The sequence below is a fragment of the Schistocerca americana genome, chromosome 8, assembly GCF_021461395.2.
Source record: "Schistocerca americana isolate TAMUIC-IGC-003095 chromosome 8, iqSchAmer2.1, whole genome shotgun sequence".
In the NCBI taxonomy this organism is placed as follows: domain Eukaryota; kingdom Metazoa; phylum Arthropoda; class Insecta; order Orthoptera; family Acrididae; genus Schistocerca; species Schistocerca americana.
The window spans coordinates 111,685,018-111,697,099 of NC_060126.1; the positions used below are offsets into that span (position 1 = coordinate 111,685,018).

General features: G+C 40.5%; 1 protein-coding gene across 1 annotated transcript in view; it reads left to right on the forward strand.

The window, feature by feature from the left end:
• LOC124544699 (squamous cell carcinoma antigen recognized by T-cells 3) overlaps positions 1 to 12,082 on the forward strand; it is an 89,865-nt gene that overhangs the window by 65,049 nt on the left and 12,734 nt on the right. The window contains exons 12-14 of the mRNA XM_047123338.1: positions 8,504 to 8,718; positions 9,114 to 9,261; positions 9,441 to 9,574. Coding sequence (XP_046979294.1) covers positions 8,504 to 8,718; positions 9,114 to 9,261; positions 9,441 to 9,574 — 497 coding nt within the window. The remainder of the gene's footprint in view (positions 1 to 8,503; positions 8,719 to 9,113; positions 9,262 to 9,440; positions 9,575 to 12,082) is intronic.

A 12,082-nucleotide genomic window follows, 5' to 3' on the forward strand; every position in this document is an offset into this window, starting at 1 on the left:
GTCATTCTCAGCTGTCTGCTTGTTCAGTGTGATTCTTTTGGAATGTTTTTGGGTTAGTTTTCTTTTTAGGGCCACGAGGCAAATACCGAAACAGTACTTCCAAAACCAAATGCTGTTACCTTAATTACAGTGTGCAGTAATCCAGCAGAAAAGATCTGAGAGCTATGCAACAACCCTCCCTAACCACTTAACATTTGGCACTGAAACAACCCAAACAAAACCTAATGCTCTGCCCAGTACTTTGTCAACTTGTTTTTACCTTGCTAGTGATTATTTCCATTCTCTGTAGATATTTTGAAATCAGCCTGTGAAGCAGTTAAAATGTTCATCACAAACTCTGTTGTGTCCCCTCAGCATACAAAACTAGAGTTCTGTTCACTGATGAGTAGTGTTTTGTGTCCCCCCCCCCCCCCCCCTCCATTCCTGCCCTTTCTTTCATATTCTCATGTGGTTTGTTTTTGTGTGAATTCAGTGGTTATCATGTGAAAAAACACTATTCTTATGATACCCAAAGTTCTGTAATACAGTATTACTACTTTGGAGCTATGCACTGAATTTTACACGTTACTCGTGGAGCCATGCTACTGACTGTTGATTATTGTGATTACGTACACACTTTTCATTGTTGCTGCAGTTAAATTTAAAAGCAATGAAACATACTGATAATGGCAAGAAATGTGTTGAGTTATTAATGAGCCTGACAGAGCAGCTCAACAGAAAAAGTCCTGTTAAATTGGAGAACAATCTATGTCTGCTCTTGGTGATTACAGAAGGTAAGAAGTCTTCTGTGAGAATTAATGAACCCATCCATGCCCGGATCCATCAGCTACATATTAGAGGTATGTGAATTTCGAATCCTGCAATTATGTCCAAAGTGAAGATACTGTATGTGTAGACTTCTGATGAGAAATCTGAATAGGTGTATAATACTTGGGATTCAGCTGTTAAAATTCTCAGGAGAAAAGTCATAAGCTGGTGGTGGCATAGCAGCTATCCTGTGTTATGAGTAATTCCAAGATATGATGGAAAATGGGATTATTCACATTGTTAACTGTCTGAGCAGATGAGACAGGCTAACATTTATTGAATGCCACCTGCTGGCATTGTGGGCACATGACACAGTAAGGAAACTACATAAGCGAAGCAGGGTGAGTGGGGAACCATTCTAGTGATATCATAGGCTGCAAATGGGGAAATCCACTGGCAACTGACTTTGACAAAGGGCAGATTGTTACAGCAAGGTGCATACGACCCGGGACAACCGGGAGTTCCGGGAATTTTTTCATCCGGGAGAAAACCGGGAAAAATGCGGGAATTTTTTAGAATTCCGAGAATTTTTCGTTGTTTTAGTTTTGAGCTTAATTTTTGTAATTTTAGCTGGCAAGAACCGATACTCTAACAAAGGATGTTACAGTATCCCACTACTACAGAATAATAATGCAGCATTAAAACTTGAACGAGAGAAAAATCGAAAATAAATTGAAAGGCGCCATATAAAACACACAGTGCACGTACAAGCGTCTGCCAACAGCAAAATGTGCCAAAGGCTTTAGGAAGACTATGCAGTGCTTCATAACAACAAATTGCCTCCGATGAGCGGGACGTCACAACTGTTTACATTAGATTCATTTAAGCAGTTACGAGCGGGCTCATGAACACGCGCAATGAGTCGCGTATGAGTAATACCTTCTCCCGCTTCTGGCAACTGAAGTGTGACTGTTGGCTGTGTAAGCAGCAACAATAGCAGCAACCAGCCACATGGGGTACCCGGAAAAATTTTACTGGTGCGCCCAAGCTGTCAGATTCCCGCGTGTGCAGCAGGCCCGGATCTGGGGGACCAGTTCATATTCTTGAGGAAAAAACCTTGTTTCACAGAGCACGTCGGGCCATTGATTATTCATATGATTGTGAAACGCACTGCTGCTGGTTTTTGGACATTTTTGAACACAGTCTAAGTTGATATTTTAATGCGTGCATAGTGTACGTGATGTGTCCACCAGGGGAATCTAGAAATTAATTTTCCTGCAGACAAAACAGGATGGCGCTATACGAGCTGAGTGGAGTAAAGCCAAACCGGTGAACATCAACTCCTGCTTGTTTACGTGGTTGATTCGGTTTGCAAGTGTTCAGCGTTGTTATAATTACTAGCGAAATCCATAGATTCAGACTACCAGAGTGGAAATAAACGACTAACAGGAATAACAGGTAAGAAAGATCATGTATTATCTTCTCGGTGTATCCAAGAAAGTGAAATTCTAACAGAAAATTATTGGCCAGATCGCTACACTTGACAGGGCCAGTTGTAGTCGGCGGCTAACAGCCTTTCTAAGTTCCATTCTGGGAATATCGCGGAAAACGCATTGTACGAAATCGTAATAGTCGGCCGCTGTGGCCGAGTGGTTCTAGGCGCTTTAGTCCGGAACCGCACTGCTGCTATGGTCGTAGGTTCGAATCCTGCCTCAGGCATGGATGTGTGTGATGTCCTGAGGTTAGTTAGGTTTAAGTATATCTAAGTCTAGGGGACTGATGACCTCAGATGTTAAGTCCCATAGTGCTTAGAGCCATTTGAACCATTTTTTGAAAACATAATAACGCCTAACCGGAGAATAATCGCTGAATAACTAAACCGGTCATTGTGGCAGGGTTAGTAAAGTTAACCAAAGGATGATTTTTGACAGTGGTTGGAATAGTTACAGAATTAGTGATGACAAGATTGTTTGTTAGGATGAGGAAGGAGAAGAAACGGGGACATCACACAAATTATGGAAGAATATGACAATTCCAAATTTATGCAAAAATTTCATTCTACTACTTTTCGGTCACGAGCATGAGAAACAGTAGCGTATGAATGAATTGTGAAACTATTTACTGACGTAAAGCTATTTGATTGTTGTAGGCCAAATAGGTATTTCGTATTGGTACTTCGTGAATTATATTGTCATATTATTATAATGATCATTATTGCCAAAACAGTCTCGCTTATTTGGTGTGTGTTACAATTGCTGCAATATTAGAAAGGCCTATTTTTGTTTTACCCAGCACACGATGACAAAATAGACGTAATCAGATCGAGAAACCACATCAGTCTTTGGTACTATTTGTACTAACAGCTTTTTCAGTATTAGACAACATCATTTCGATTTTTCATGTTGACGAACTTTGATGAGGTAATAGTTCTTTTGCAGAAAGGAAAGCACGCCATGTAAAGCTGTAGCATGGTCAGAGAGAAATATCGCTATTGAGTAAATGTGTACCGACTTGCCTGTCTCTTGTCTTTACTGGTTTTAGGTACCCTATATTTAATTTTATGTCACTCAGAAGAGCAGTTATAAGCTAATAGGCAATAAACAGTGCTTGTTCTCCTGGTTACAAATAATCCCATCCAGTATTAACTGCGATTTTTTGAGAGGGGCAAGTTGTCAAACCGGCCGACTGGGAGTAGGAGAGGCACTACAGGACATTTTAATTTCCACTGCCCTGAAATAGTTTGATGGCATCCATTACAAAATATACACGTCTGAGTTCCATGGAGTGAAATACAGTGTTGTGCCGTATAAGAATGTTATTCGAACAGGCGTGGCACTGCACTTCGGCACACTTAAGACCAAATAACATCTCTTACATTCCCTCGAAGATATATGTTTTCTGTATCGCACTCTTCATAAAGATGTGTGCTACAAAATGAACTTCTTTTTGAAAAGCCGTTTTTTTAAAAAAAAAGTTGTTTTTTTTTGCGTTGTCTGATGCGCAGAGCAGTCTGAGTTATAGTGGAAGGGGGATGGGGGTGGGCGTAGTCTCCACGTGACCTGCGTTTACATTTAGTGATTTTTCTGTTTCCTCTTCGTTTACTGCTCTCACGTCAAATTAAAAGAAGACGGATTTCTGTGGCTGGGAGCTATCGAGTGAGTGAAAATACATTCACATAATTACGGAAGGCTAAAATATGTTACTAGTTTCAGATTTGATTTTATTTCCACCTTTCTATCAGTCAAGCATTAATCGCCTTGCAGAACAATAAAGTTATTTATTCAGTTTGCTAAAGAAATTTGGCTTTTATTAAGCTTTCCTGCTGAGACAGTAAATTTATTTGAAACGAAGTGTTTAATTCCACACTATTGGCTAGTTTCAACTGTTCGCTGCATTTCAAATGCACGTTTTCATCTTCTAGCACATATGGCAGTACACCATAATAAAGAACCAAACATAACATAATACAGTACTGGTCCTCCAAGAAAATTTACGTGCCGAAAACCACACTGAAAAGCGTGATATCAGATCGAGGCGTACACCATTGGTAATCTGGACATACAAATGTGCGCTTAAGGCGAACTATGCATTTTAGTATGTTTAAGGCAAACTATGCATTTTAGTATGGTTCACGAAATTCCGACGCTCTTGGAGTATCTTCTGATGTGTTGTTTCTTTTAGGACAAAATGTAAGAAAGATCTTCTAATGTTTTACGCGTACGAATACGGGCTTCCCACGTCACCGTAGCTGCCCAAGTGCGGTGACGCCTCTTATCTGGCGCTCTATGGCAACTGAAGAAATGAATCTAAACAGGTCACGGGAAAATATTGCGAATTGTGGTTCGAAAAGCGTTATTTTCAAAGTAAATTTCCTTTAACGCAAGATGATGTGCGAGAATGTACAATGAATTTCTTAAATCACAAAGCGTTTGCTCTCATTTAAAAATCAACTCTTTGATGACGAGCCATTTAGAAGTATTTCGAGCCCAGGAGATCAGAGATTTACATCGGTATTAAAAATGTTACTGGCGTATTTGTGTGATGTATCTTAAAGTGTAACATTATATGTGAAAGCTTACCTTCTCTTGTAGCTTATTAATCTTCAAGACAAATATTATATGGGAAAGCTTTGCTTTTCTTGTAGCAACACTATATATATTAACTTAAACCATTAACTTTTCCTGTTGGTGGAATTAGAATGTATACTTTTGTAATACGAAAATATGCAGCGTACATGTTGCTGCACATCAAAGATCTTTCCAAAACGTGTTACCCCCCCTGACTTTCATTTTCTAAACTCTACGCTGCTGTATAAAACCATATCCATTCAAAGGATTGATAAGTTTTACTGTTTTGACGGAAAGTATACTGCCAATTAACACGGAAGAAGTGTTCTTTCACCCGGGAGAAAATGTATTTTTAACCGGGAGATCCGGGAAAAATCCGGGAATTTTTTTTCCTTGTCCATGTATACACTCTGTACAGCCCGACACCTGAGAATAAGGAGCCGAGAATGGTGAAGTTGGTCAGCTGTTCACTTGCTACTGTCGTGAGCATCAATTGAAAAGGAAACCATGAGTAGGCAACAAAAGCAGGATAGGCAGCGAATTGTGGCAGATCTGATGATGGAATACAGTGCTGGTGTATGAAAACATGTTTTAGAGCACACATTCAGTGCCCGTTGTGGACCGTGGGACTCTGCAGCATACGATTCCTACTTGTTCCAATTTTGACTGAATGAAATTGTCAAATATGATGCAGTGGGCATGTGATCATTGAGAGTGGACTCTGGATCAATGGAAACCTGATGCCTGTTCAGATGAATCATGTTTCTTGTTAAACCACATCATCGGTTGTGTCTAAAATTGCCACATACAAGTGACTGGCTGCTCAAAATATGCACAGTGCCATGGATGCAAGCCAGTGAGGGCAGTATCACGTTACAGTCATGACAGCTGTAGGCTATGTGAACACTAATTGCACCCATTTTATGCTTGACATGTTCCCTGATGATGATGGTATCTTCCAGCAAGACTAGGGTTCTTGTCACAAGGTCAGAGTAGCGCCACAGTGGTTTAAGGAGCATGGTAGTGAATTACGTTGATGTCTTGGCTACCAAATTCATCTGGTATAAACCTAGTGGAACACATATTGGGACACTATCGGGTGCTAGCTCTGCACTTGCAAACTATTGACTGGCTCAGTTATGGTAACTGCATGACCTATACGTAGAAATCAGTTGCCACATACGTGCAGAAATCTATCAAGGACTTATCGAATCCATGCCACGCAGAATATTTGGTGTATTGCACTTGTAAGGTGCACCTACACGCATGGCAAGAACACTGTAAAAATTCTTCCAAAAGGCTCCCTGTGTTCTACCAAAATCATCAAAGTGGAAATATATCTAAAGTGGGGAGAGGGGGAGGGGGAGAATAATTGCAAAGTATCTCCCACCCAAAATGAGAGGCATGTTAGGAAATAAGTGTAATAGATTTTTGTATTTTTTATAGAAAAACTTGGTGAATGTTTCTCCACACAATTGCCATTCAATTCAACGCATCTGGTGAACCATGGCACAAACTTCTTTAAGTCCTCCTCTAACAATATCTTTGTGTGGTGATGATCTCCTGAGGCAGAAATTTGATCAGAATGCTGCACTTTCAGTCCCAAAAGACTGAAGCCGTGATTCTTTTGCATTGAAATTGTGCTTTTGAATTTTTGGCAGATGAGGAATTGGTGTGAGGCCCTGTGATGACTGTCTTTTTGCTTCAGGCATGTAATGAGCTACTAACGTTACATCAGCGGTCACAATAGAGCTCAGAAAATCCTTCTCTTCCAGTTAAAGCTGCTCTAGAAACTCATGGGTGCTATGACCCAATTTTTCTTATGCTGCTCTGTCAGCTGCTTTGGGACCCATCTTGTGCTCAATTTCCAGTATCCCAACATTTCTGTGAGTGTCTCATGTAAGAGAGTGCTGGATTGATGTGCAAACATTGCAGAAATGTCATCCAGTGTCAATCGTGGTCTTCACAGACAGTTTCCTCGATTTTTCACACCAAGTAATCAGCCAAAATGGAATGTCTTCAATTCATCTGTTCATCATGAAAGTTTGTTCTGCCTCCGCCAGACTTTTTACACCACTTACACACGCTCACTCTGTTCATAACATCTTCGCCATAACCATTTTGATTCGCGAAAAAATTTTAGCACCTGTTATTCACTCCACAAGTAGGAAGCAGACCACACCACTTGGCTCCCACTTGGTGGGATTTCTTAGTGACATCTTTCATGCAAATGGACACTACAACATGAGTTTACACGCTGCCATGTTCCTAGAATGCTCTCTCTGGTCTGGGAACCCCCTCTCCACCACTCATTGTTGCTAACACTAAAAAATAAAAAAAAGGACAGCCTATTATAGTCACAGTACACTTAAGTTCTGAACATACCTCATACAAGTAAAATTCAAGCCATGGACCAAGGAGTTGTAGAAGACTTTAAACAATGTTTGCCTCTGAGTCTCAGTGACAGTGTGCTTTTACAAGACTGTGCACGAGTCATAAACATTAAGCTCACTACGTACTAGGCAACTGAAGATTGGAACACGGTTTGAGAAAACAACTAAAATCATCATAACTATAATTGAGAAGACTTGACATCAGTGAACAATCCTCTTTCAACTTTAATAAACAGTATTCCTGAACTGGCAGACATTACTTAGAAAGATGTTGTGGTATACTTCCTCTTTTAAATTCTGTTCCTCTTAGCTTTTTATTACTTCAGATCCTCTGGAAGTTATATGTTACTAATTGCTTCTATAATCGGCAATACATATCTAATTAGTTTGGGAAAAAAGAAAAAGAAACTGTAAAACAGTTTAATATGCAGTGCATATTTCAGTATTATAAGAATTCTCATAATAAAGATGGCTTCAGTCAAAATGTGTAACAAGTTTGTCCATTCCCTACACAAATCCAAGCACAGGTGTCTGCAAGGTGGGGAAAGAGAGAGGGATGTGCACCACGGTGGAATCTGAAACACAGAGTTTTTATTCAGTACAGAACTCTCATGCACTTCTGGAAGTGAGTAGATAACCATCAGTTGTCTGGAGTACAGTAAATTTTTTTGTGTCATCTACAAAATTTACTTATTGTGGCATGGCACATCTTGAAAATAACCAACTCATTTAAATGCAGAAATTACAATTTTAGAGTCTTCCACCCCGCTCCTTCCCCTGTATAATTTTCTGTGGATGCTGATGGTTCTAACACAACAATCTGAAAGGCACCTATGTTGTTATAAAAACATTGTTCTCACATTAATCTCTGTGGCACAGTTCAGTGTAAATACACTGCACTTACACAAGATGTTACTAGCATTAACTTAATTTGAACCATTACCATTTCGAGGCCTGGATTGTCAACTATATACAATTAATGCTTAATGCCAACAAGCTTTGTAGTGATGGCTAGCAAATTTGTTGATAATGAAAGAGATTGACAAAGAGTCTGATGATGGCAAATGTGCTACAGATGAGTTTGTTCATTAACTAAATTTTTGAAGTACTTGACACCAACTTAAAATTTGTTGAGCATGCTCTTCAGCCTCATTAAGTGAAAAGATTGTGACATTCATTTAAGGTGTCGATATTTACAGTAATGATGTTTATAAGTTGGAGAGCCTTCACAGATGTAACAGATACATAGTGCTTAAACAATTATTTGATATATGATGTGATTTATCTTTCCCACAGAAAGTGAGTCAGAGGAACAAAGTCATGGTGTTACTGTTCCACATGACCCATCCAAGGATGATCGCACAGTATTTGTCAGTAACCTCGCATTTACTGAAACAGAAGATGCTGTGCGGAAATTATTTGAAGGTGTTGGCACAATTACAGACTTCCGTCTTGTCCGAGATTACAAAGGCCGTTCTAAAGGCTACTGTTACGTTGAATTCAGCACGACAGTGAGTACCAGTCATTAAACCTCTGCTGCATTGTTTAAAATGTTCATTTGATGATGAGAGTTGTATGCTCCAGAACTGGTTCAGGAACTACCTGCTATTTTTTGTCTATTAAAGACAAATAAAATAGTTGTTTAGTGATAAAAAACTGGAAATTGAGTATTGTTGCTTTCTTGCTTCAGTTTCTCCTTGTAACATGCACAATTGTCCAATTATTATTATTATAAAACTCTGTGTGAAAAACTAACTATATTGATAAGTGGACTTGAATTAGAAAGTATTACAGTGCGACAATATATGATGAATGCAGTTTTTTTAGTTTTCTTGTACTGTTTACCAGATAGAATTTTCAGAACATCACATCTATATAAAAATTATTGATTTTATCAATATTTTAGGCTGAAGCATCAGATGCTTTGAAAAAGGACAGGACACCATTGAATAATAGGCCTGTGTTTGTGTCAAAATGTGATCCTGATAAACACACACGCAAACCTGTCTTCAAGTACAATACTGGTCTGGAGAAAAATAAACTTTTTGTTAAAGGTTTGTATATTAATACAGTATTACTGATATAATACCATGCTCACAACTCAGATCTGTAACTCCAGTTCACTTCATAATTTTCACATGTTTTAATTTCATAGCTATGTGTAAGACTTTTTTTTAAGTCATTCTGTTATTTATTGGTGATTCCACAGTATTTCAAAATTCTTTGTTTCTAGGACTAGCCTTCTCAACAACAAAAGAAGATTTAGAAGAAATTTACAAGCAATATGGTGCACTGAAAGAAGTTCGCCTTGTTACGTATAGGAATGGCCACTCTAAAGGCCTCGCCTATGTAGAGTTTGAGGATCAGGTAATATTTTTGTGCTGTAACTCTTTCATCACAGCATTTGCTTTTTTATTTATCTACCCCCCCCCCCCCCCCCCTCCCCTCACACACACGCGCGCGCACACACACACACACACACACACACACACACACACACACACACACACACACACAATAACTGGCAATATACAATATGTTTCGGTATCATGTGATGTCCCAAATGATTCGTTTTCTTTGTTTTAATAATTTGTGAGTGGGTTTCTGAAAAGTTTCATCTTTCCCAAATATTTTACATTATCTGTATATTTAGTGGTTGTTTCTCTGCTGAACTAGAAGGTAACTATAATCACTAAACAGAAAAAACAACATGCTGACTCACTGTATTTCCTTTCAGGCTTAGTAGTGAATACACACTATTCATGGTACACTTCATGGTTCTGTTTACTCTTGCAGTGAAAATTATTGTGTGCAGTTGCAAGAAAGCCTTCCTGGCAAATCTGTTGCAAATACTCTGCTCAGGTTTACTGCTGGATAAAATTCTCCCAAGTCCCACAATATTTCATCAAAATAACTGTTTGACATCACCATATGGTGGTGGTTGCTGTGTATATTGCTGCAAGAAGCGACGTGTGATGCTCTTTTGACAGTGGTAGCAGAATTTATCACACTAAGAACACAGCAACAGCCTCCACCTGAAGATATCGTATGGTTATTTTGGTGAAATATTGTGGGACCTCCACTGTGTCTTCCACTGGAAAATCCAAGATGTGTATTTACAAAGCCTAAGTTGTTCCCATTGTTAAATAAAAGTTGTAAAACCAGTCCACATAAATATTTTGTATTATCATCACCAGTTTGCTGTAGAATTCTGAACTACATTTTATACTTGAATATGATAGTTTGTATCTGGTAATCGAAACTGTTGTGTAAACTCCATTTCAGTATGTTTTACAGCAGAAACTGGATGCCAGAAGGAAACAATGGGCTGGTGGATAGCTGGGTTGCTTCAGCAAAGGTTAATGTGAAATGTATAGAAAAGTCATGCATCATTCCAAGGGAAACCCTTAAGATTCCATGGAAGAATTTTCCGAAATCAGGTTTATAATCAGCTGTGAAAATACTTTATAAGTATGCTGTGTCGAAGAGGGAAGAAATGTAAAGAGCCATGTGATCAAGGCCTATAGTCCATAGAAACAATGAATACAGTAGTGACTACTACAAAGTGGGACAACTGGTAACGATAACATTTATTAACACCAAAAGTTGGTCACAAGAGAGTAATCCAAAAGGAAGTCCAGTAGTAGATCCAAGATAGTTGTAGCACAGGGTACTAGAAGATGTTCATTCCGGAGCAGCTAACAAAGTAAAGCATGGATCTCAGTCTTTGGCATAAGTAAACTGCTGTATTCAAATGGGTGCCAATTGGCGTGCTGTAGCATAAGCATGCGTATCAGTATTGCAGACTTGCTACAGGGGAGGAGGTGCTATTGCTGGCGGTTGATCTGGAATGGAGGCTGTGGCCAACGGAAGACCTTGATGATGTAGTGTGGTGAGGTGGGAGGGAAATGATATGATGCTGTTTACACAGCCACTCATCAACTGTGTCCACTCATCAACTGTGTGTACTTCAAGTAGCGGCCAGTCGAGTGACAGTAACCACTGCTGGACGATTTGGTGCTTGAGAGAGGCGACTTGTTGGCAGCTGTAAAAACTATTAGACTTGTCACTCTGATAGGCTCCCATGAATGCAATGTCCATGGTACTATCAGATGGTGGAGCCGCCATCAGCTCCCTCCTTGCTGGTTTTGAGCTGTAGGGTCATAAGTGGCCCAGATAGGGGTGGGCGCTGTGCAAATGGAGGTACAGGAGTTCTGAAAAGGGTGCCTGCTGTGCCGCCAGTGCTAGTGATGCAATCTCCACGCCCTGGGACCCCACTGCACCACAGAGGGGTAGGAGTGTGGCGGCGCCAGCCACGGTTCCCGATGTGGAGGTCCAGTGTGCTGCTGCACTCCATGTGATGACTGGAGCCTGTAGAGTGGGGATGAGGGGGCTGCTGGGTGATGGCAGTCAGGCCCCCTCTGATGGCTGAGCTGAGGTAGTCAACACCTGCCAAGGCTTGGAACATAGTGTGTGAGACTCCTGGCTCAGAAGGCATGGACAGTACAGGGTGAGGAAAAGAGAGGGATGCCCGGATGGGTGAGGCCAGAGGTGAGGGGGAAAGGGTAGGAGAGGGATCGTCCACTGGTGAGGGGGTTGTAACTGCCTGGCAGTCTACATGTAGGCTGAGGTGGTAGGGGCTTCCCTGTACCCTATCCGCTGCATAAACACCTTGTGCCCTTGTTGTTGCTGGATGGCTGCCGGTACCCAACTGTCCTGACGACCAAATGCATGTACCCAGACTGTGATGCCTGAACAGAATTGAGGCACTGGTGGTGCTGGCCCCAGGTGCAGAGCTTGTGTCAGCAGGTGAAGCATCATGCATTGTTGGTGGCCATGCAGAAGCTCTGCCAGGCTCCTATCACCTGTGAGTGT